This window comes from Elephantulus edwardii, unplaced genomic scaffold (genome assembly GCF_000299155.1).
Source record: "Elephantulus edwardii isolate Elephantulus edwardi_28Jun2011 unplaced genomic scaffold, EleEdw1.0 scaffold00172, whole genome shotgun sequence".
Classification (NCBI taxonomy): domain Eukaryota; kingdom Metazoa; phylum Chordata; class Mammalia; order Macroscelidea; family Macroscelididae; genus Elephantulus; species Elephantulus edwardii.
Window position 1 is genome coordinate 6,707,993 of NW_006399922.1, and position 24,906 is coordinate 6,732,898.

General features: G+C 44.8%; 2 protein-coding genes across 2 annotated transcripts; one reads left to right on the forward strand and one right to left on the reverse strand.

The window, feature by feature from the left end:
• Window positions 1-3,230: 3,230 nt before the first annotated feature.
• Window positions 3,231-3,707, reverse strand: LOC102859752 (MORN repeat-containing protein 4-like). The gene has a single exon (XM_006895657.1). It carries the CDS (start codon window positions 3,681-3,683, stop codon window positions 3,243-3,245), a length of 441 nt encoding a protein of 146 aa, XP_006895719.1. The 5' UTR covers window positions 3,684-3,707; the 3' UTR covers window positions 3,231-3,242.
• Window positions 3,708-12,732: 9,025 nt separating this feature from the next.
• LOC102860156 (paired box protein Pax-1-like) lies at window positions 12,733-22,546 on the forward strand. Its single transcript, XM_006895658.1, has 5 exons — window positions 12,733-13,000; window positions 13,436-14,065; window positions 15,589-15,731; window positions 16,229-16,448; window positions 22,455-22,546. The coding sequence occupies exons 1-5, from the start codon at window positions 12,733-12,735 to the stop codon at window positions 22,544-22,546; spliced, it is 1,353 nt and encodes a 450-aa protein (XP_006895720.1).
• The last annotated feature ends 2,360 nt before the right edge of the window (window positions 22,547-24,906 follow it).

Here is a 24,906-nt window from a genome sequence, read left to right on the forward strand (position 1 = left end):
ATCTGGGGTCTTCCTTTCCTGTGGGGTCCTCCACCCTTCCAAGCATGATGTCCTTTTCCACCCTTCCAAGCATGATGTCCTTCTCCAAGGACCGGTCTCTCCTGTCCATGTGCCCAAATTATGTGCGATGGAGCTTCAAAATCCTAGCCGTGTTATTCACCATTGCAAGGACAGGGAAACAGCCCAGATGCCCAACCACAAAGGAATGGATGGAGAAGTTATAGTACATTCATACAATGGAATAATACAGAACACACAAGAGAAATGATTTTGTAAATTATTATCTACCCTAGGAGGGACTGGAGAGCATTATGCTGAGTGAATTCACAAAGTCCCACAAAGACAAGTATTGTGTAAAACCATTATTGTAGAATGAGTATGAGAATACAAGGTAGGGGAGGGTGGAGGCAGAGGGGTGAGGCTGGGAGGGGTGGAGGGTGTAATGTTAATCATAGCATTGCACAAATCTGTGGGGGCAGGTGAAGAAAATGGGAAGGATCTTTTGTGAAAAACAATATATTCTAACTTTGTAAATAAATCAGTATAAAACAAAGAAAAAAATTTCTGTATATTGTTCAGTATTCTAAAAAGTTTCCACAGTAAAAAACTAATATTTATAAAAATTTCTAATAACTACTAGCTTAAAAATAAAACAAAATACAAATGCCAAACAAAAACAAAAAGTTTAAAAATAATCCTAGTCTCCATGGAGAAACTTAGTTTCATCCTCTGCAAGACAGACCTATTTGTTTTCATGGTATGTTCAAGACTTTACTCCAGCATCACAATTCAAAGACATTGATTCTTCTTCTGTCATCCTTAGTCATTGTCCAACTCTCTGAAACATAACAAGTAATTGTAAAGTATATGGCCTGGATTAGGCACACCTTCGTCTCTAAACTGACATTGTTGTTTTTCAGTACTCTGGAGAGGTCCTTGACAGCAGATTTGCAAGTCTTTTCATTTCCTGGCTGCTGATGTCAAGAGTGTTGATTGTGGAGCCAAGCAAGCTATTCATATAGGATTAGAAATTTCCAGAGCATCACATCTGCATTTTAAGATGGTTCCAGTTAGGCTGGGCCAGTGCAGATGTTTCATATAGACCTATATCTGCAGCAGAGAAAACCTAATCTTCAGAGATATCTTCTGATTAACAACGCTATGCTCAAAAGTCTTCTTCAAATCAGTCATACCCGTGTCATCTCGTTTGACTGGTAACTGTCTACTAAACAGATTTGTCCTTAGGAATTCTGTTAACACTCTTACATCTTCCCTTTTTCAAAATGCTCATACCTGTGCATCATGTACATTTTAAGTTTGGCAAACTTTTCCTCTAAATTACTGCTGCTTTTTAGATTATTAACATTGCCATGTTTGAGATCTTTTTTAGAGCTCCTTTCCAAGGTGAAATTTCAATTAGTAGCTGGTACCTTTCTAGAATGGGAACAAATATCGATCTTTTCCAGTCAGTTGGCCAGCTGGCTGTCTTCTAGATTTCTTGGCACAACTTAGTGAGCACATCCAAGGCAGCATCTCGTTGTTGAAATATGTCAATTGGTATGCTGTCAAGTCCTGGAGCCTTGTTTTTTGCCAATTCCTTAGAGCAACTTGAACTTCCTCCTTCATTTCCTCAGGCTCTTGCTCATATGTTAATTCATGAAATTCTTCTATGTCAGCCAATTCCTTCTGATACAGTGACTCTGTACACTCCTTCCATCTTCTTTTAATGCTTCCTGGATCATTTAACACTCTACCCAAGGTATCCTTAAGTATTGCCACCCGTGGCTTGAATTTGTTTTTCAGCTCCTTCAGCTTAAGAAACAGTGAGTGAGTGAATTCAGTCCTTTTGATTTTCTGACTCCAGCTCTCTGCACATTTACTTGATAGTATCTTGCTTTGTTGTCCTGAGCTGCCTTTTGAACATGTCTGTTCAGCTCTTTGATTTCTTAGTTTCTTACTTTAACCTTGGCTTCTCTGCACTCTAATGCAATACTCAGTGTCATCTGACATCCATCTTCTTCTTCAGCCTTTGTAATGATCTTTTGCATTCTTTTTTTTTTGGCAGTCTGGTGATTGTTTATTTCTCATAAACACTTGTTTCTACAGTACGATTCAGAGATTAATAGAGACACACGGCTATGATTTCCACCACAATCTGCTGTTGAGGAGACATTCAGTATGAGGACAAGGGGTTGAGTGGGTGTGTCTGGGTCACAGGGTAGCTGGAGGCCTCCCTCCATGATACATTGTAAGGGGAACCTATCAGATGAGCCCCAGGCCTGATGGCCAAGGCTGACGGTGGAGGAGACACAGAAAAACAAATGCCAGAAGACAAGTGGTCTTTTAGTGCCTCAAAGCCCTAGGATGTGTCCAACTCTACCTAAACCCCAAGGGGCTGAGATTAGTCTGACCTCCTGATCCCATGGGAAGGAACTGGATCAGCTCAAGCCATCCTGAAAGATTCCATTCACTCCAGGGTAGGGCCCAAAGTGGCCCAGAAATGTCAGCCTTCTTCTCCCCTGGGTGAGCAATAAATGCAAGTTATCAGGTTACTTTTATGTCAGTGTCTTTCTTGAAAATCCCATTAAAGGGATCCTGCTCCATGTCTAAGGAAGGAGAGGCACAGATGGGGATACTCTGCTATGACTCAGGTGAGGAAGACAGTATGTAATGTGGGGGAGAGGGAAAGAGCGCTCTATAATATTATAGAGCAGAGACAAAAGATAGCAGTCAGGCCAGACAGAGCCCAAGGCCTGACACCATGATTCCAACCAGCAATAAGTAAAGGGTAACACAGAGAAAAGCTGCAATCTTGACTTTCACAGAACTACTAAGTCGCCCTTATCTTGTTCCTTAGTTCTCCAGCACTAGCCTTAAATGGAGCTAGCATTATCTGCCCCAAATACAAACAGGATGAAGGCATTCTGCTTAACTCAGCAGAAAAAGAAGGCAGCAGCAGGCTACACTGGCTGACCCAAAGTTTCAGGAACAGAGTAACAAGTGAGAAAGGGAGGTCCCTCTGTCCTAGCACATGGGATAAAGGGAAAGACAGAGCTTTTAACAACTGCTGCAGGGTAGGTATCCTCAGCACTGTTGTGTCCGCCAATACCTGATCTACAGGTGATGGGGAACATCACAAGGCTTCCACCTGATGGTTGTTCTCCTCTCAGGTCCAGTTCTTCTGTCCACCTTGAATGAATAACTCGAATGCCCAGTGCTTGGCAGCTAGTGCCCACACCCCATCAGGCTGTGAGGTTCCGGGCTGACTTGGAGGCGCTCTGGGCCCGCTGAACCACAGCTGAACACTTCTCGCGCCAAAGCAGCTTGTTGTTCTCAAACAGACCTTCATTGCAGGGGATTCCATGAGAACCATCAGGGAAAGTCAGCAGGCCAAAACCATCTACTCTGCCATTTTTAAACTCTCCTTCAAAGGTCATATTGTCATGCCGGATGAAGACTCCAACGCCATTAAACTTGCCCTGGGAAAACTCCCCCTCATATCTTGAGCCATCTGAGAAGGTCAGCACCCCAAAGCCATTAAACAGCCCATTTTCAAAATGACCCAAGTAGGTGCCACCATCTGCAAACATCAATTGGCCAAATCCATGTCTACGGCCCTCTTTCCATTCGCCACGATATTCCTCCCCATTGGAGTAGGTGAAGGAACCTTTTGTTAGGGTCATGATGCCAGCTTATAGAAGAAAAGGATGAGAGCATGGAAAGGTCCTTTATCAATAATTAATCTAGAGTCTGATCCCAGGCACTTGGCAGAGTTCCAAGAGGACAAGTACACCTCTTCTTCAGAACACCAGAGCCAGACCTGTGTTTTCCAAGCTTACGATGAAGAGCATCTTTGTGGTCAATGTCCTAGAGATGTTTGGGAGTCACTCCCACAGGCTTATCAGGGACTTTTTCACTCCTCCAGTCACCATGCAAGAACTCCACATCCAAGGTCCCTGACAGGATAGGCAAGGATCCTTCTCTTCTTAGTTCCTTTCAAAACTTCTGGAAGTAATTTTCTCAGGGGTGATGCTGGCACCTGCTGTGACATTTCTGTGTAGTCCATGTTCCACAAGGTCAGTATCCAATTTCAGGCTCCCAAGCCTCCCAGTTAGCCCAGCATCAGGGTGTGGCTGGGGCAGAGGACAACTTGATGTAGAGGGAGCAGCAAAAGATCTCTGTGCTCCGCCTTTCGGGGTGACTGTCGCGCCCTGATGCGGGGCTTCGGTGGCTCGGACCTTTCCTCCGTTGGGCTCTAACTGAAGCCCCAGCTTCCACTACCTCCACCAGTGGTTGCTACCCTACTTGATGCCGCCATCCTGGGCGATCTTTTGCATTCTTTATGGATGATTTTCTTGATATCCTCCCAGACCTCATTTGATGTACACTCATTGGTGCTCAAGGCCTCAATCCTGTTCCTGAGATGGTTTTGAAATTTGAGTGGGACAGACTTAAGGTCAAATTTTGGTTCCCGTGTTCTTGATTTAATTTTCCTCATCTTCAGCTTGAACTTGCATATGAGTAGTTGGTGGGCTGTCCCACAATCAGCACCTTGCCTGGTTTTCACAGTTGATATTGAGCTTCTCCAGCAAGTCTTTCCACAGATGAAATTGATGTGATTCCCATGCACACCATCAGGTGAAATCCATATGTAAAGTCTGCATTTATATTTCTTGTAAAACGTATTTGCAATGAATAAACCATGGAATGTGCATAATTCTATCTTTCTATCTCCAGCCTAATTTCTCTTACCGAGTCCATGTTTTCCAGCTACTGATCCTTCTTCCCTGTTCCCAACTTTTGCGTTCCAGTCACCCATTATTATCAATGCATCTTGGTTGCATGCTTGATCAATTTCTGATTGCAAAAGTTGGTAGAAATGGTCCATTTCTTCCTCTTTGGCTCTAATTGTTGGTGCATATATTTGAATGATAGTGGTATTCCCTGGACTTCCTTGTATGCATATGGGTATTATCCTGTCGCTCACCACATTGTATTTCAGGATGGATCTAGACATTACTTTTTAAATTATGAAACTAATCCCATTTTTTTTTCACCTTTATATCCCTGGCATAGTAAATCGTATGATCATCTGATTAAAAATGTCCCATGCCAAGCCATCTCATTTTGCCAATACCTAGTATGTCAATTAGACTGAGAGTGGGGTGGAGCTCCCCGATTGAACAAGTGTGGAAGGAGGAGTGGCGTCCACTTCCGTAATAGCTTGCCTCTGGAAACCCAATGAACTTGGAGAGAGGATGAAAGGCACCCAAGCGTCAAGGACTCTCCTTCATAGGGTCGCTATGAGTCGCCTGCAACTCGACGGCACTTAACAACAACAACAACAACAGTATGTCAATATTTATGTGTTCTTGACATTGAGCTTCAATCCATACTGAAGGCTGCAGTCCTTGACCCTCTGCAGCAAGAAAGCAAGGTTATGTCATCTGCATAACGCAGATTGTTAATAGATCTTCCACCAATCCTGATGCCATACTTCTCATAGAGCCCAGCCTCTCGGATAATCTGTTCAGCATACAGGTTGAAAAGGTATAGAGATAGGACACATCCCTGTAGGCCCTTCCCAATTTTGTACCATGCAGTGTTTCCTTGCTCTGTTCTGACAACTGTCTTTTAGTCCAAGTAGAGGTTTCACATTAGAAGAATCAAGTGTTCTGGGATTCCCATTCTTCTCAGAGTCAGCCACAGTTCCACAGTTTGTTATGATACACACAGTCAAATGCCTTTGCATAATCAATGAAGCAATATCCCTAGTACAACGACCCCTTCTAAACCCAGCCTGGACTTCTGGCAGTTCTCTGCTGATGTGCTGTTCTAGTAGTTTTTGGATAATCTTCAGTAGAATCTTGCTTGTGTGTGAAATCAATGATATTGTTCTATAGTTTCCACACTCTATTGGGTGATATTGTTCTATAGTGTCCACACTCTGTTGGGTCACCCTTCTTTGGAATGGGAACAAATATAGATCTCTTCCAGTCAGTTGCCCAAGTGGTTGTTCTCCAGATTTAGCTAATGTTAAATGGGTCTTGGCAGAAAGCTGAGAATACCACAGAATATCTATCTGTGCTTCCTTGACTATGCAAAGGCTTCTGACTGTGTGAATCATAACAAGCTATGGCTGACTTTGAGAAGAATGGGAATCCCAGAACATTTGATTGCGCTTATACGAAACCTATTCTTGGACCAAGAGGCAGTTGTCAGAACAGAGCAAGGAGACACTACATCAAAATCAAGAAGGGGGTCCATCAGGAATGTACTTTGTCTCCATACCTTTTCAATCTGTATGCAGAATAGATCATCTGAGATGCTGGTCTATATGAGGAGGAATGTGGCATCCAGATTAGTGGAAGAGTCATCAACAACTTTGTTATGCGGATGATGCAACCCTGCTAGCTGAAACTGAGGAGGACCAGAAGCACTTGCTGCAGAAGGTCAGGGACTGCAGCGTTCAATATGGATTGAAGCTCAACATCAAGAAAACACATACCACTGGGCCAACTGGCAGCATCAGTATGGATGGTGAAGAAATTGAGATAGTTAACAGTTTTCGTTTATTTGGCTCCACACAGTCAACACTCTTGGTACCAGCAGCCAGGAAATCAAGAGAAGAATTGCATTGGGAAAGTCAGTTGTGAGGGACCTCTCAAGAGTACTGAAGAGCAACGATGTCAGACTGGAGACTAAGGTGTGCCTGATCCAGACTTTCACAATCACACGCTATGCATTGGAGAGTTGGACAGTGACTAGGGAATGACAGAAAGAGAATTTATGCCTTTGAGCTGTGGTGTTGGAGAAGTGTGTTGAATATATCATGGACTGCTAAGAGAACAAACAGGTTTGTCCTGGAGAGGGTGAAGCCGGAGTGCTCCTTGGTGTCAAAGATTCTGAAGCTTCATTTGACATACTTTTGGCATGTTGCAAGGCGGGACTGGTCATTGGAGAGGGACATCATGTTTTGGAGAGTGGAGGGACGGCTCAGGAGAGGGAAAACCCTCGATGAAATGGATCAATTCTGTGATTGGAGTGGTGGGAATTGGAGTGGTGTTTGAGATGGCGATGTTGGCACAGGATAGAACGCTTGTACATAGGGTCTCCATGAGTTGCAAGCAACTCTGCATATAACAACAACCACAACTTGGCACCTTACCCAGTTTGGCCATAATGTTGATGGAATGCAATGAGACTGCACACAGTAAATGGATTTGAGGCTTATCTCACATGCCCTCTCTAAGTGGAAAATACCGGCACATAAGAGTAAGAAACAGAACTCTGAAGTGGAGAAGAAATAACATATACAGATTACTGCACACAGTTTCTTAATGGTGTTCAACTAAATTGGTGTCCTACAAATGGCACCAGCCACTTTTAGTTTATTTTTCTTATCCAAGTGCTGCTTTTCAAATATTTCTAATGGTTAAGGAATATTATTATGTAGTAATATGTAGTATTACTGAATCTTAAAATGCAAGCTATCTCAGATGGGAACTTCCTAGCAGTTTCTATTTCCTCTTGCTTATTTCTAGTGGGGTTTCACCACCCATTTGTTTTCTGATAGTTTTCTCTGGAGTTTCTGAACAGAATTATGAAAGCCTGGCTGTTCGTTGTTTTGTTAACCAAGCTAAAAATATTAATCTAGTTTTGGGTTTTTTTCCCTTTATTTTAGGAAAAGGAACTTTTCTCCCTTTATTTCACCATGCATTTGCAAGAACACACGTTGCTGACTGGTCCCGGCTAACAAATAGTTTTTGGTCACATTTTTCTAGGTTGTATAGCCCTGGTATGTCTGCTTGCTGTACAGTGGTAACTTGTGGTTTCTGTAAAGCTGAACACTGTGACACTGATGTGTCAAATGTGATAATGGTTCCCCATGGTGGATAGTGTTTGGTGGAGCTCCTGATTAAAACAAGCTTGGAAGCAGGAATGACATCCACTTCTGAAATAGCTTGCCTCTGGAAACCCTATGAACCTGGAGAAAGGATGAAAGTTATCCAAGTGTTCAGGTCTTTTATTCACAGGGTCACTAACAGTCGCCTATGATTCTATGGCACTTAACAACAACAGACCATTATTGTAAAAATAGTAGAGCATGTACAGGAGTCCAAGGGGAAAGAGGGAAAGGGTGGGAGCAGAGGGTTGAGGGTGGGTAGGGGGAATCTCACAAGATTGCACAACTTGGTTGCTGGAGGGAGCGGGTAAAGGAAGTTGGAAAGATCCAGTTGGGACCTGAAAAGATAGGGTAATGATGGGCATAGTTCTAGTGATTAATTTTAGAAAATAAAAGGTATGAGAATGATTGCATGAAATATAATGTCAGTGAAGGAAAATGTGGACTGGAATGCATGCAAATTTTCTAAAAAAATTAAAAATGGAAAGCTAGATTACGTTCAAATTCAAGCCCACAAGGAAGCTTAATTCAAAACAAGTCATTGGTGTGTGAGTTGATGAGATGGAGTACTGCATTTATTGTTCTAATTGCCCCATCATGATTCCTTTCTATGTAAGGTCTAGGGAGTCCCTGTGTCCCAAAGGGCAACCAAAGGAGCTTTCTGATTCATGTTTGGCTGCTTCCTCCTGGCTCTACTGCAGGAACACTTTGGATTCACAAGCTTAGGTCCTCCTCCCCAAACCTCTCCTTTCTCAACAGCCAAATTCTCAGCTCACAGCCTTTCTGGACTCACTCAACTCACTGCCATCAAGTCGGAACCCACTCATAGATGAATCTCATAGATTCTTAAGGCTGTAAATTGTATAGGAGAAGAGTGCCTACCTTTCCCCAGAGGAGCAGCTCGCAGATTTGAAGCTCAAGAGGCATAGCCTTTGCTTTAGCTGCACAATCCCTATGACTAGGACGCCCTAGATCTCTTCCTGTATGTATGGTTTGCAATTTCCTGATCTGGGTCCCTCTGTTCTTTCCCCCGCAAATTTCAGTAGGACTGGCTTGGTGTGTTACAATGATATTTTTTTTATTTGGATAGTGAACTGAGCTGCATCTCTAGCAGTTGGAATCACCCACCCGTACTTCTACAGGAGAAAGTTGGGCAGTCTCCACTCTTTGTAATTTAAAGCCTGCAAACCAGCACTGAGAGTGATTGAGCTACATTTAAATGCTTATTTATGGATTTTAAGTGTAGTGTGGTGGGATCCCCTCTGCAAGCTTGGGGGGAGGGGGAATGAGACCTGGAGAGATCGAAGAAAGTACAATCCTACTTTTCATAGAAGGTAAGACTGTAGTCAGTGTCATTTTTTTAAAGTAGAAATTAAGCTACAATTGTTAGATATTTTAAAAGTGTTCTTAAAAACACGACGCGGCCACACAAGCGGGTTCAAAAGGTCTGAGGTGCTGTGGTCTCAGGGAACAGGACTCTGAGCCCCCTCACATGAAGCTCACAGCAGCACAAATGCCCGGGGTTGGGCAGGGATCCCGTGTTCCTTGTGGAAGAGGTCCCCAAATTGCCATCGGCAGGAGTTAGGGGACGGTTTTTTCAGAGTTTTCTGCTTCCAAGCCCTTGTCACTGGAATTGAAATGCAACCACTTCTAGTTCCCGGCTTACAGCTTCAATTCTACAGGGCCCTGAACGAGGCTTTTGTCTGCTTGCTTAGATTTCCGCGATGAGTCTCCCTCCAGGACCTCTAGAGGAGCCCAGTCTACTACACAGTCATGTTTTGTTTGTACACAAATGTTGTTGTTGTTTTTGTCATGTGCCGTCCAGTCGCTTGCGACTCATAGCAACCCTATGTACAAAAGCCCTAAACCCTGCTCTATCCTGTGCCAATCGCACTGCCTCTAACACACCCATCCCGATTACCCCAGTCACTGAATCAATCCACCTCATAGCTTCCCCAAAATGTCTCATCAAAACCCGAAATGACGCGAGTGATGAACGTGGAGGTGACTGTCGACTGATAAGGAACGCTGTGACCCAGGTGTTCTGTAGTCCAAAATTTCCCCAGCAGGCTTGGAGGTGAACAGCATGATTCAATAACAGTCTTGGGAGCTATCGCTCCCGGCTCCTGGAGGGCAGACACTTTAAGGGTGCTGCCTCCTTTTTGCTCATACCTTTTGAATCAAGAGTTCACCTTTCTCGGGAAGCCCGAGCCAGTTTCCGGAGCTGGTTAAGGGTGGTAGCGGTGGGGAGTAGTGGGGAAGAGGCTCTCCTTTTCTTCTTCTCCCTTGAAGACCCTGCCTCCAGCAGTACGCAGCAAGTCTGGAATCCGCAAGCGCGACTTTGGCTCCAGGCTCCCGCGCACCTGGGAGTAATACACTGAGCCTAGACGAGCAAATCTGCAATGCTAAAACCCGCCAAGCAAACGCGCAAAACCCGCCACTCTACCTCTCTGCGCTGAAGGTGGACTGCGTCGCCGTCCCTAGATCTTATCTTGGAGGGAACAAAAAGACGTCTCGGGGATGTGAGGAAGAGGTATCTTTATCTTTCCTTTTCTTTTCCTTCCACAGTCCCACCTTTGGGCCCCGCCCGCCGCCTAGCTTGCAGCGAGGGGGCCGACAGGGGGCGGCAGAATGCAGCCTCCTCCACGCGGTCCAGGGCTCCTGCCTAGAACAGTACCAGCACACAGAGCTGCTCTGTAGCCTCGTAAAAGCCCGCAGTAAGTTCTAATTCGGCGCAGTTTCCCCACCAAGGCCATAAGGGACGAAACCACTCTCAGCGTGCAGGCCCAACTTTATTTGCGCCACTCAAAATGTGCGGGGCCACTCTTCACCTGTAGGAGGAAGAAATGGCTTGACTTGCTTTACCCGAGCATAGAAGAGTAGTGTCCAAGGCTGAGGCGTGCCTCCTTGTCTACACCCCCGTAACCTCTTGCGCTCAGGCGCCTGATTTGAAACACTAGCAAAGAAGTCTAGGTCAGAAGCAAGTTCCAAAAAACCAGGAGAGAAATGAAGGCACTTGAATCCACACAGCGTACCGCACCCAGTGTCGGCTCAGTTTCTTTCCCTGTGCCTTCCTACCTCCCTTCCTCTGTGCAGCTCCTACCTCCCTTCCCCTTGTCCTAATACTGACCTAGTGAGTGCAAGATAGGGGTGGGAAGGCCGGGTACTTTGCAGCTGTTTCATTACACTCTTCAGTGTTCCCTTGGCAGTGTCCCAACTCTCACACTTCCTGCCATATTCTAGAGGTTTTGCTAGGGCTCCTAGAGCCAGAGGCTGCGCTACGTTCTCCTTGAAGCTTGAGAGGAGAGTCTTCACCTTTTAAAAATTTGTCTTCCTTTTATCAAGGTGAAATTTTCCCCTCCGTCCTTGCTGCGATCTGGAGAGCCTTTCACGGTTTTTACTGAACTCAGATTTCATGGTTCAGGCCCTTATAACTGACACTTTTGTACAGGATAAGGTTAGGAGACAAAAATGCTTTGAGTCTCCACTGCTGGAGGTAAAGAGGGTCACCGCTCTGACCACCAGGGCTCCTGGACTGCGCTATCTGAGCCTGTGTCGGCTTCCCTGCAAGCAAGGCGGACACTCTCTCTGCAGGTCCTGGGCGCTGGACTACTTGTAGGGCTTTTGTCCTGTTTCCTAAGAAGAGTCCTGGGAACCGAACTGTTGCTAGGTTTCCTCCAAAATCCTCTTTTTCAATCCCTTACCTGGAACTCTCCAGAGCCAGTAGCTGGCTGATCTTTGCATATTCAATTAGTTAATGTGCAAATTCAGGAGCTTGTCCCTTCCATTTGCACTTCCCTGGTTCCTGCAGCATGACTTTCTCCGGGTTGCAGAAACAGACAATTTGGAACTCTGATTGGATTCTGATAATGCGGAATAGAAAAAGTATAGTGGTTAATACCAGAGTCCAAGGTTTCAGGCTGCACAAGTTCCGCTTAAGTGAAGGGGGGAAAGTCGTTCTGTGGTCTGAGAAAGATCTCCTGGAGGTTGATACTCTGGGAGAAGTTCAGTCGGGCTGCAGCGGTGGAGGAGTTCGAGGTTCTGAAATCTGGGCAAAAGGGACAGTCCTTAGGGCCTAGAGCAAGTGTAGTCTCCAGGGAGTTCTAGGGTATGTGGCCCCTTTCTGGTCTGTCCTCTGTCTTTAAAAGACTTGAGTTTGCATGGGCAGCCTTCCTTTGGGAGACAGATATGGAATGTGTTCTTAGTCAAGTAACTACACCTACTTTCTCGAAGAAGTTGATAGCTACTAAACCTTGTAAAGACAATCCTGAGAACCAGCTGGGGGCTCATCAGCAATCAGTTATGATGAGGAGGCTGCCTCACTGCACGTCTTCGCATCACTTTTAATGCTCACCAGTATGCACACACTGAGCTCCAAAAGATAAAAATACACTGACCATAGTGCAGTGAGCCTTAAACCTTAGTAATGGTAGTAGGAGTAATAAAACTAAAACCAAATCTAGTACTAACATGAGGTAATATGAATCGATTTGAAATTAGTTTCCTGTCATTCTCAAAGTACAATGAGGGGAGGAAGGTTCCAGGGGCACAGAGAGAATGAAGGATCCAGTTCCAACTGGGGATATGAAGAGGGTTTGTGTATGCAGAGGGAAAGTTTGGGAGGGGAATAGAGGAAGGCCAAAGTAGGAGAGCGGAGGAGTAGAATTTCTGGGCAGATAGGAGGAGACGCCCCAGGAGCAGTGAGGGAACCAATGAGCTGCCAACTAGCGCCTCTCCTTCGTGACCGCTGAGATTGACGTGGAAGACACGTCAAATTGAGTCTCTCACACCGCAGCTTCCCGGTCAAACGAATTTCTTCCAATCGGATGAAGTTCACTTTGGGTTTGGAGTCTCGAGCGTGGAGAGTGTCCCGGGAGTCGACAGCAGAGGCTGTCTGCGGAGCGAGTGGTGGCGCGTTTAGCAGCAGCGCACAAAACATACCCAACTTGTGTCCAGGCCAACGAAGGTCTGGGTTCGCGGGCGTGCTCCCTCTATGCCTCTCCCGCGTCGGCCGGGCCGGAGCTCTCCTGGACCGTGCTGGGCCCAGCCCCTGCCATCTCCGCACCAGACAGCCGGCTGGCCCGAGTGTCATGGGTAAGGGTATGCCAGCGGGCTGGGCGCGAGCGGTGCATGAAGTGGTTCCTGTCCCTGCGCTCCTTTCCCTTTCCCTTTCGCCTGTTATCCAGCGTGATTAGGTCCCAAGGTCCAGAGGATGCTCTGCCTCCCTGTTTGGACGTCCCTAGCCTTGGAGGTGGGGGTGGAGGGGAAATTCAGCTTAATCTGATAGAAAGTGTCCCAACAGTGGCACCAACGGGCAAGGAGGGCTGGAGAATGCGATGTCCCTCTTAGCGGTCCCCATGACTGGTGTCATTCCCAGAGCTCGGCCCTGGCCATTTGCCCGGGACTCGGAGCCGTCTAGGGATCCTTCAGTGTCCTTGACTCCTTCGGGCAATCCCTCGCGCCGCGTGGGGCCACCCTTGGCTAACTCACTGGCGTCTCCCTCCCACTTCCCCGTCGGGCCCATCGCAGAGCAGGCATACGGCGAGGTGAACCAGTTGGGCGGCGTGTTTGTCAATGGCCGCCCCCTGCCCAATGCCATCCGCTTGCGCATCGTGGAACTGGCGCAGCTGGGCATCCGACCCTGTGACATCAGTCGGCAGCTGCGAGTATCCCATGGCTGCGTGAGCAAGATCCTGGCACGTTACAATGAGACTGGTTCCATCCTACCTGGAGCCATCGGGGGCAGCAAACCCCGCGTCACAACCCCTAATGTGGTTAAGCACATCCGGGACTACAAGCAGGGTGACCCTGGCATCTTTGCCTGGGAGATTCGCGACAGGCTTCTGGCGGACGGCGTCTGTGACAAGTACAACGTACCCTCCGTAAGTTCCATTAGCCGCATTCTGCGAAACAAGATTGGCAGTCTGGCTCAGACTGGGCCTTATGAAGCAAGCAAGCAGCTGCCACCGCAGCCCATGCTGCCTTACAACCACATCTACCAGTACCCCCACCCCAACCCTGTATCACCCACTGGCGCCAAAATGAGCAGCCACCCCGGAGTATTGGGCTCTGCAGACCACGTCAGCATTCCCCGCTCCTGGCCCTCAACGCACTCGGTCAGCAATATCCTGGGCATCCGGACGTTTATGGAGCAAACAGGTCAGTCTTGGCGGCCTCTCTTAGCTTCTAGGAAGGGCAGAAATCGCCATGCTACATGGAGTGTCTGTCACATTCTCCATCCGCCCTTGACCAATTCTGACTGAGGGGAGGACTTAAGACTAGCCAGTGAACCCTCAGACATATATTGAGTTTTCTACGACAAATACAGAAAATATTTCCCTAGTGGAAGAGCTTCTGCCTACCAGAGGTCTGAAATAGCACTTTTTGATTTTTAATTCTTGCAAAAGAGAGTGCAAAACCCTATGGCCAGGTTTAAATCTAACAAACTGCTCCCAGAATTTTATAGCTCTTTATTTGGGCTTCTGGATTTCTCACAGTGCCCCTAAGGTTCCATCCATATACATCCCAGGAACATGCATGATTTTTGAGTATCAGGAAAAGTGTGTGTGTGGCTGGTCTTCCCTAGTGGCTCAGACTTTTAGCAGGCCCAGGGACTGAGTGACATGATAGCCTCAGTGGCATCATTTCATTTAAGGTGAAGACTCCTGTGGCCTGTGATCATCTAAGCACACTGTGGTCATCTCTCATAGTGATGGTGGTAGATTGGAAGGGGGTGATGAAGGGGAAGTTTCAAAGAAATCTGGATATGTGGCCAGAACCAAGATTGTTGTTCTGTCCCCAGCACCAGGACAGAATTCTTGATAGGCCAGAAAATAGAAAGTGTAGCTATAAAGAGGAGTTAGAGTTTTCCTGGGGTCTCAGTCTGCTTTGTTCCCCATCGTGGCTTAAACCCAGCCTGCACTGCTTCTCTGAGTGTGGTGACCCTCCAGGCAGGCAGTCAGATCCCCAATGCTCCTCTTGCATGGGCCTGTGATCATTTACAAATGTAAGGGTGCCACAGTATCTGCTTTCCAGTCTTCTGTGGAGAAAATTCAGATACCAAGGATAGTTTCAGAGAAATCCAGTTACTTGTTGAGGCTGTGAAACTCAGATGCAGTAATGTCTACTTTAAAGACAGCTGCCCCTTAAGGGCAACCCAGCTGATTTAAGGACAATGCTGCTCTTTAACGTTATGCAAATCTATGCCCCAAGCCTAATCACTGGAACATACAGGTTTGACATCACTGAAAAGACTTTGTACCTTTTCTGCACTATAGTTAAGTCTAAATAAGAAAGCAGACACCTGTTTACCTTATGGATCTTCTTAGCTTTAAGTGGCTGCTCATAATCTCTCTATTCTGCTGTGAAGTTTTCACTGGGACTCAGCACCCCCTTTTAGGCAGCACTTTGGCAAGGGTGCCTAGTTTCTGCTGCCCAAAATGCTCTCTATGAGACCTTCCATTTCTGGAGAAGCAAACTGAGGGCGGGTGGCCTTTCCATCTTCCTCTTCTTTGCCCTTTAGAGTGAAAAGAAAACTGCAGAGGTCACTATGTCTCTGATCACCACACACCCAGTTGGGTGGTTGCAGACACATTAGGCACATTAGTCTTGGTGGGTGGTTAGCACCAGTGGCCCTATACAGTCTCCTTTGCACCTTTTAATCTGTCCTGTACCACCAGCAGGGTCCCTGGTTGGGAGTGAAGGGGCTCCCTACCCTCCCAAGATGGAAGACTGGTCCAATGTGAATCGTACTACCTTCCCACAAGCCCAAGCAGTAAATGGACTTGAGAAACCTGCCTTGGAGACAGACATTAAATATCCTCAGGTAACTGAGTAGTTGGGGGTGTATCCTTAATTAAAAGTAGAATGGATACAAAAGAACAGGGAGAGAAAATCTGTGAAGCCAATAGAGCACTTTCTCCCCTGTTCTTTATCTAGGGCACTGGTTTGACTGGCTTTGTGGAGGCAGCAAGACATAGATTGATTACTTTTACTAAAAATACATTAAAAAGTAACATTTGAAAAGGTAGGAATTAAAAACAAATTCCTAGTTCTCAACTCTAATCTTATTACAATTAAGATGAATTTTAAATTGTTATATCTAGATCATACATAACAAATAGAGTGGATTAAAACAAATACATGAGAAGATGCAAGAGATCTTATCAGTAATATTAAAGCATTAAAGGTCTGGTCTCCCACAGAAATAATCCAAGAAAAAGAAACGAAAATCCTCTACTCCAAGAGTTTCACATGTTGGGGATGCCAGGGAAGAAGACTTTGGGGTGCCCTTGGCTAACTCTCTGTCCCCTCTGCTCCTAGTCGGCCTCCAGCCTCTCAGCCTTGGGCAGCTTTCTTCCAGCCTGCACCTACCCAGCCTCCAGCCAGCACAGTGTGTACAGTGCTCCAGGTAGTGGCTACCTCTCCACCGGTCCACCATGGCCACCTGCTCAGGGTCCCCCATTGGTTTCCCCTGGGGCCAGCATGGCAGTGCATGGTGGGGAGCTTGCCTCAGAAATGGCTTTCAAGCATTCCAACCAAGGTGAGGGGGAGGGGGAGGGTCGGGAAAGGTGAATGGATGCTGGTGGACTAAGAGGGGTGCAAGGAGGTAGAGATGAGCCTGAAGGAGGAAAAATAATAGAAAAAAGGAAGAGAAGATGGTAAAGACAGAGAAGCTGCCTGTACCAATGGGGTGGTATATCTTCCCAGTTAAAAGCTGTGCCTGTTGCTTCTTTGAGCAGGTTTATTTCAAGAAAGGTGCACTGAGGTTGAGAGAGGCCCTAGATCTGCCTTATGTCTCTTGAATGCACAGAGAGAGGTGAAAGAGGGTCAGGCTGGCAAATGGGAATGGGTTTGTGCTTTTGATCATATCTGGTCTTCTCTGGTTATTGTTCCTCTCTGGTCTCCATTTCTCTTGCCCTGAGCAGAGGAATCTAAAAAGCATTTTTCAGCTCCATCTTCCTGTAGTCCTTGGAGTTTTACCTTCTGGATTTCAGGCTTCCCATAGAGCCTGACTCCATTTAAACTTTCACATCTGGATCTGTCCAGGACACCACTCATCTGTTTCTTCGAGATTCTTTTAAAGAATTTTTTTTTAAAAAACAAAATGCATTTCCATTGGGGAAGTAGAGAACATTTCACTCCTATCTCTAAGTACAGGAAGCTTTTGTTATCTATTAGTAACAGAGTTGCACTGCCAACTCAAAGGCAGGCAGCTGTCATCCACCAGCTACTCCTCCAGAGAAAGATGGACAGTCTCCTCTGGGTGATTTACTGCCTCTGAAAACCCACTGGAGAGTTAACTTATGAGTTGATTCCAACTTTTTAGCAATGAGTCATTGTTTGTTGTTGTTGTTACCCCAAACTACTGGATCTTCTGAATTCTATGTGGTTTCAGATTCTTTATTCTTTCTGTCCATGGGAAATGTGGCCAGGAATTCTGGCTCTTTGCCTCTTTCTTTTTCACCATCTTCTTTTAAATCCTCTCCTTTACAAACATGCTCCTTGATATCCAGACTAAAATATTTGAGCTATTTCACTGACAGCCTTCATTACTGAAGGCTTCATTATTTCATTACATATTCATATGTGTAGGAACCTTTGGTTCCTAGTTTTGTTTTTTTAACTTGAGAAAAGCCTATTTTTATGTGTCTGTCCTTATTTTTGTCATTGGGAAAGGAGATAGCTGGATTTCCTGATCTCCAATCTGTCTACATTTAGAATCCAATGGGCCAGCAATTTGGAAAACAAGGGCATCCCCCTAGGCGGCCCAGGTCTGTGGAGAGGCAAAGAGGACACAAATTTAAGGATAATATAGACATATAGGTGCTTACATATTATGTAAAGGATTTTTTTTTCCTTTCAGGGCAAGGGGTCTTCCTCTGTGGTAAAGCTCAAGATGGGGAAGCACTGGTGAGGAGGGAGAGCTATCTGAAACTAATGATAGTCAACTGGAGGAGCAATACTATCTTTTCTCTCTACCTTCTCTCAACTGAACTTATCGCTGTGGAGTCAGAATCAACTCATAGCTGACTTTTTTTTGTTCCCAAAAATGCAAAGTACAAGGAAGAGACTCTCCAACTTTCTCCCTCAGAGCTACTGGTGACTTAAAACTGTGAGAGAAGTGAAGACTTTGAGTTAGCCGTGCAACTCCCTACAGACTGCCAAAAATACCGAGATATTAAGATAATGTTTAGTTGTGTCATGATAGGATAATTCAAGGAAAGAAATTTATAAAAAAATTAGGATGAAAACTCCTTTATGATTTAATTACAAATAGCAAACAGCTGCTCCATGGGAGAAGGATAGGCAATCTCCTCTTGCATGATTAACTGCCTCTGAAAACCCGCCAGAGGGTTAGTTATGGGTCAGTTCCAACTTTGTTGTACACAACACACACAATAATAAAATAATATTACCTGTACAAATTATAGGAAAATCTAAAGACAGGAAACTTAGAAACTGAGAATTAGAGCACTTTTACATTTTAAATTTAAGGACAGATTGGATCTCTCAGTGAATTCTTAGACCCTGGTGGTGTCTTGTGTAAATGAAAAGTCTGTGGCTTTTAATCTACCATCCATTCTGTAGGGAAAGATGAGTCTTCTTGTCCCATCAAGACTAATCACCTTGGAAACTGATGGAAGGCCAAAGGGAATGCAGATGGCTCCATGCAGTGAGTTTTGTGTTCTTAACTTTTTTACCTTTGGTCTCTAATCTTCTCAACAATGTAGATTATCAGGTGAATTAGAAAGTGAAATTAAGTTTACTCTATTACATTCTGCAAATTGGTTAACCAAGCAGGTTTCTTTGAATTAGAAAAGTGTGTACACAAATTATTTACTCTAGTCTGATTCAAAGGAAAAGAAACAACCAGCACATGACCATCTCTCTTCAATGGCCATTTTCTAACCCAGACACTTTGTCCTGGATATCCTAGTCTTGGCATTAGAAATAAACTATGAAATATAGATAACAGTCCAAAGATAAACCATACAGTTCTGAATTCTAAACTAGCTCTAGTTAGTTTCAGGGGAGTTTCCAACATTTACACAGGTGGCTTTTGCTTGTAAGATTTGCTTCTTTCAGAAATATGGAGCTTTGTAATGACACTAGTTCTGTCTCTTACCACTTATAGCATGAACTATCTTACTCCACTTTCAAAATCTGCAACAATAATTAGTAATGTGGTATAGTGGTAAGGAGTTTGCTGTCAAATCCAAAAGTTTGAATCCACTAGCTACTTTGCAGGAGAAAAATGGACAATCTCCCTGGCGATTTATAGCCTCTGAAAACTCACTGGAGGTTTAGTAGGTTCTGACTCCAACAACAACTAGAAGTTATTAAACAGAAAATTTCCTTATCCTCATGGTGCAGGCAGATGGAACATTGTCATTAAATGTCTGTCATTAAAAAGTGATTTCTCAAGCTGACATACAAGTGTATCTCTTTGAGAAAATTAGGAAAATTGTGCACAATTGTCCCTTTTTCCAGGGTGAGACTTACATACTTACTAGGATTATAGATTTCTTGTTTCTTTCTCATTACCAGGAAACCACCCCTCACTTCAAAAATGCTTTCCTGGTACTCCAGTCAGTTTTGAAAAGATAGAGAATAATTACTTGAATTATCTGACTTCTACATTTTACTTATTACTTGAAAAGCCAATATCTTCAAAGATACTTGTCTCATGATACAATTAACTATAGTTAGTTTTCAGTTCCTAGGAATAAATAGTAGGTATAATATTTACAAAGAAGCGTTGCAGTTTATTGTGTAAAAAGAAAATATAATTGATCGATTAGTAGAGATAAGTGGGTGGACAGAGAATGAGAACAAGTGACAGTCCTGTTGGTAGAGTGATTAAGAGCTAACTCAAAAATGTCCAGCTTACAGTTATCAGTGGCTCAGAGGAAGAAAAGATCTACTCTTGTAAAAGCTACAGGATACTATTTTACTTTGTCCTGTTAGACCACAATGAGTCAGAATTGACTCAAGGGTACACAAAGTCAATGTGATATCTATGTTGTTGTTATTAGCTGCCATTGAGCCAAATATGACTCATGGTGACCCTATGAACAAAAGATACGAACCCTGCTCTATCCTGTGCCTTCCTCACGCTTCCTGACACACAAGCGCCCATTGCAGTAGTCACCATGTCAATCCACTTGGTTGAGGATCTTCCTGGATCCTCCACCCTTCCCAGGTCCTTCTCAAAGAAATAGACACTCCTAGCAATGTGCCCAAAGTATGTGAAGTGAAGCTTCATCATTTTTGCCTCCAAAGAGCACTCTGGCTGCACCCTCTCCAAGATATAACTGTTTGTTCTCTTGGCCATCCATCGCTCTATCAAATCTATCTCCCTGTAAAAGAGAAGCTCAACAATTACCCTGAAATCTGATCAAACAGTGAATTATGCGTTGTAGTTTGGTGGTGTGGAGTTGACTGTGCTGAACTCTGCCTTATCCTGTGCCATCCTCACAATTGCTGCAATTTATTAATTTTATCTTGGTAAACGAAGTGAATTTAAGTTTCATTTTATGAAGCCAAGAAAAAACGTAATATTTATTTCTCATCCTACGAAAGGAAATATTAATTCTTGGGAACTGAGAGGAAGCATATAGGAAAGGTCTCTTTGTTCTACATGTTGAGGGACTTGCAGCCAAGAAATCTTAATTCTTGTGAAAATGTCCTTTCATATCCAGGCCACAACTATTCCTTCCTGCCCCCAAGTTATAGACTCAACTGATATTTACAGTGTTTTCAGAAACCATTAAATCCCTCTGGTTCCAAAATCCTTCTTAATCAGGCACTGGAAACATTAAAGGTTCAGAAATGGAATCTGTAAGTTAGGTCCTATACACAAAGAAAATACGTTGTTTTATTAAAGAAAATCCTTGTTCCAATTATCTTTGTTCCCAAATGAGTTCTTAGAGAGAGTTCTGGCCACTCCTGGATGCCAAGTCCAGCCTCACATGACCCAAACTTTTCCCCAGTATATTGCTTTCACTCATTCCTTTGAGGGTCCCAGTGTGCTCTGCAAAAGCTGACAAATTATGTCTCAAATTTTAAAATTTCCTGTCCTCATTCTTGTTTTGAGCTTTAATAAGCCTGCAGAACAGAGAGAAAGACATAGTTGCCCTGAGTCACAGGGATGACAAAGGAGAGAAAAGGCGCTATGGGTAGGCACTAAGACCAATAGCAGGCAGGTTAATTCCTTCTTGCACCATGGGGTGGAATAAAGCAATTTTTCATGTTCATTTGCTCTCGTTTCAGAGCTACCAAAGTGCCTAGAAAATGCCTCTTTCTCAGAGTTTTTGAAAACAATCCTTAGTTTTCTTGATGTGTCTGTGCAGGATGGAGGGAAAGACAAAAAAAAAGTGAAAAGTTTTTCTTGTTGACCTAGTACAATGGTGTTGATGCAAGAGTGCTGGGAACAGGACTAAGCAGTGGGGTCTGTCTTCCCTTCTTCAGAAAGAAGGAATGAGAGGCAATAGAGAGAAGGTCACACAGAGGTGACAGATATTGTCTCCAAAGAGCTCTAGCAAGTTGGAATGCTTGGAGCTGGGGCACAGTGAAACTGCAGAAAAATAATCCAGAGTACTCTTCAAACCCAAATTACAGTGTCCCCGAGCTTCCCTTTTAAACTACTTGGTGGGAGGAGGGCAAGAAAACGGAAAACAGGCCTCTAGGATGGTCAATCTCCTCCCGCGAGATTAACCGCCTCTGAAAACCCGCGGGAGGGTCAGCTATATCCTTTTGATGGTATAGGAAAACAAGGTATAAAGAAGCTTGTGTTCTTATGAAAAAGCAGCGCAAGCCCAGGGAAATCAGGCTGCACAATAGTCTCTTAGAACTCCCAGCAATAAAATTTGGGACCTGGTAAAAAGCTGTGCTGCAATCACAAAGTATGAATGGGCAATTTCCTCTCTTGTCATTTACTGCCTCTGAAACCACACTATAACGAGTAATGCCCTGGGTTGGGCGAATTCACTGTTAGCATTTATGCTGATAGCAGTGAGAGAATCTGGAACCTGGAAAGTGTTGGGGTAGCCAAATAACATCGGATTTTCTGTCCATGGCACCCCTCGCCCTGTCAGAGCCAGCGCCTCCAGTGGGTCGCAGGTGGGAATCGCCCTGGTGCAGGACTAGATTGGAGGCAACTCTCCACTGAGTTCCCACCTCCGCAAATCCCATCCGGAGGTAATCCTTGAGGGCACCTTGGTTTCGCCTCCTTTATTCTATGGGAGGCTGCAGTAGAACTGAGGCCTGGGAAAGGGTAAAGGGAGCTTATACATTGTGGCTTGAGAATGCTGGTCCAGAGCCAGGGCTTGCTTCTAGGGAAGGAAGGGCGGGCGCGCAGGGCGGGCGGGCGCGCAGACCTCTCAGAAAGAACGACCACTTACGTTCTTTGCGATTCCTCCTCCCTGGAGGCCTCACCAAACTTATGCACACAGACACTCGTCGTCTGCCAGGTTGGCAGGTGTCCTGGGACAGCGACTGCTACGTAACCCAAACAGTGACTTGACACAGTTCTCTTCCTTCTCAGTGATCGAACAGAAGCTTTCCAGTCCTGGCGCCAAAGCGTCCGACGCCCTCGGGAGCTTACATGGACTATCCAATCCCGCCTCCACCTCCTAGACTCAATGCCCCCAGACCTGAGACGCCCTGGAAGGAGGTGGGTCGACGGGAGCATCGGCCATAGCAGCGGCAGCAGGACCCAGAAGACTAGACGGGATGTTGATGCTAGTCCCACTCGGCACACTGACTGGCCATGCTTCCTACCTGCTCCACTTTTTAGTTTTCTGAACTCTGAATTCTGTACCCACCTCAAGATCCTTGCTCAGACCTGTACCTCATGTCTGACAGCATCAAATTTTGCTCTTGTGGTCCGTGTTTCCCCTCATTTCTCCCTCCCCCCTCCATCACTCCTCGCCTCCTTTTCTCTCTTTGTTTTCCCTTTCCCCTCTCCTAACTCCCTTTCCTTTTCCTCATTTATTCTGTTTCCTTGTTTCTTGGGCCTCTTTTCTCTTGGCTATCTGAACAACTTGTCTGCTCTTCTTGCTTTTGCACCTTTACAGTCGAAGACTCCCTGTCATTTCCACCAGAGACCTCCCTACCTTCCCAGTCTACCAATCCCTCTTAGGTAGCTAGGATTCAGCAATCTCTTCAGATTCCTTGTCAGGTCTTCCCTCAGCCCAGTGGTCCTCCAACGAAGGTGCTGGATAGAGATGCCCACTGCCTTCTATTTTCTGTTTTCATGCTAAAGAACCCAATGAAAACCTCAAGCAACTGCCAACTTTGTGATACTTGCCCACATCCCACCCAGAATATTGCTTGGAAATCTGCTTTCATTAGCCAGTGGCTGGGCAACTGTTTACTTACTCTGAAATCAGTTATAAGAAGAATAGGGCTGGGGTAGAAACCCTAGGGGAGGATAGTCTTCTCAGTAGTCAGTGTGTCCTGGAAGTGTCCCCTTCTCAATACAAGACTTCTGACAAGCGAATGCACCATCGGGGGGGTGGGGGGTGGGGGGGGTCACAGTATGAATTAATTTAGGATACACTGCTTAAGCCTGACTATACAAAGGTGTAGTCAGGCTTCTGGTTTACAATGGGGCAGGGAAAACCCCAGGCTTGCTTACAGCTATACACAAGAGCTTTTAACTGCTTCCAAGATTGGGAACATGGTGGTACAACTCTGGACATAAAACGACATTTTCAAGTCTTAAAAATGTCACAGATTGCTCTCATTTCCAGACATGAAATAAAGGAGGACAGCGGACACTTGGGTGTTTTGAGTGTGTGTAGTTATGCCTCGTTATGCCTCTCTGCTCTCTTCCGAATATTCAAGATGCACATTAGTAAAAGGAAAGCTTTAGATTGGTTTATTCATTAGCACTCACACTTGGGTAAGAGGTGGGAGAAAAAGTGAAATGGGGGGCATTAAGACCACCAAATCAGGGTCTAATTCTGTTTTTCCTCCCTGTGCTTACTTTTCCTCTACTCATTAATTTAAAAATTGATGGGAAGAATTTTTAAAATGACAATGTTTGCATTTAATAGCATTGAAGAGACTTTGTATGCATCTTCTCTAGCTAAATAGAAGGGGGAAATAGGGAAATTATTTTCAGTGACACTTGTTGCAATAGTTCTTGGTTAAGTAAGGTATTAGTCATATGATGATATTTGCTTGTTTTTCAACATGGAAAGTTTTTCCTCTCAGGTTTTCAAAGTATTTCAGCTCTTAAGAAGTCTCATTTTCCAGATAGGAATATTAGAAAATAAATATTTACTTTCTTTTCTCTAGATCATATAGAAGCCCCACTTGCTGAGTTAAAGGACCTGGGCATTCAAACTGAGTTAGTTCTTTGGTCTCATGAGGTAGCAAGGATTGCTGTTTTCCAACTTTGAGAACTGTGGATCCTTACCTCACCAGCCAGCCCATCCTGTAGAGAAGCTGATTGCAGTGATGACAAAAATAAAGTATGATGAAGTAAAGCTCCCAGGCCTTCAGTTTGTTAACCTATGTTCCTATGCTTAGATGAGCTTTATCCACCAATTTTAAATGGACAGGATTTCATAATTTCTGCATGAAGGAAAGCATTTCACCCCTTTCCAAAGAAATGAGGATTTATATAATCAACTTCTCTGAGTTATTTCTATGCCCATTTTCCTGCAACTGCCCAATTCTTTTATAATTGTGCTAACCAGGTTTGAAGGGAGATGAGTTGAGAATATAACTGAAGAAAGCTGGTAGGGGCTCAAACGTTAAATGCCACTACAAAGCACAAGTCTTTTCAAACTTGTTCCATACTATTCCTTCTTCATTTCTTCTTCTGAAATTTCTTCCCCCTTTCCAAACCTGGCTAGAAGTAGAACACTCAGAGATACAAGTCTCTGAAGTGAGTACTCACAGAAGTTGGGCAGAATTTGCCATTACATGGACAGCAACACAAGGATCTACCTTCTTCTTTATGGCTGTGGGCCATAGGACTTCAG

Coding starts and splice junctions, on each gene's coding strand:
- LOC102859752 (XM_006895657.1), bottom strand. CDS start 3,683: ATGACCCTAACAAAAGGTTCCTTCACCTACTCCAATGGGGAGGAATAT.
- LOC102860156 (XM_006895658.1), top strand. CDS start 12,733: ATGAAGTTCACTTTGGGTTTGGAGTCTCGAGCGTGGAGAGTGTCCCGG. Junction 13,001..13,435: donor GGCTGGCCCGAGTGTCATGG/GTAAGGGTATGC, acceptor GGCCCATCGCAG/AGCAGGCATACGGCGAGGTG. Junction 14,066..15,588: donor GACGTTTATGGAGCAAACAG/GTCAGTCTTGGC, acceptor TACCACCAGCAG/GGTCCCTGGTTGGGAGTGAA.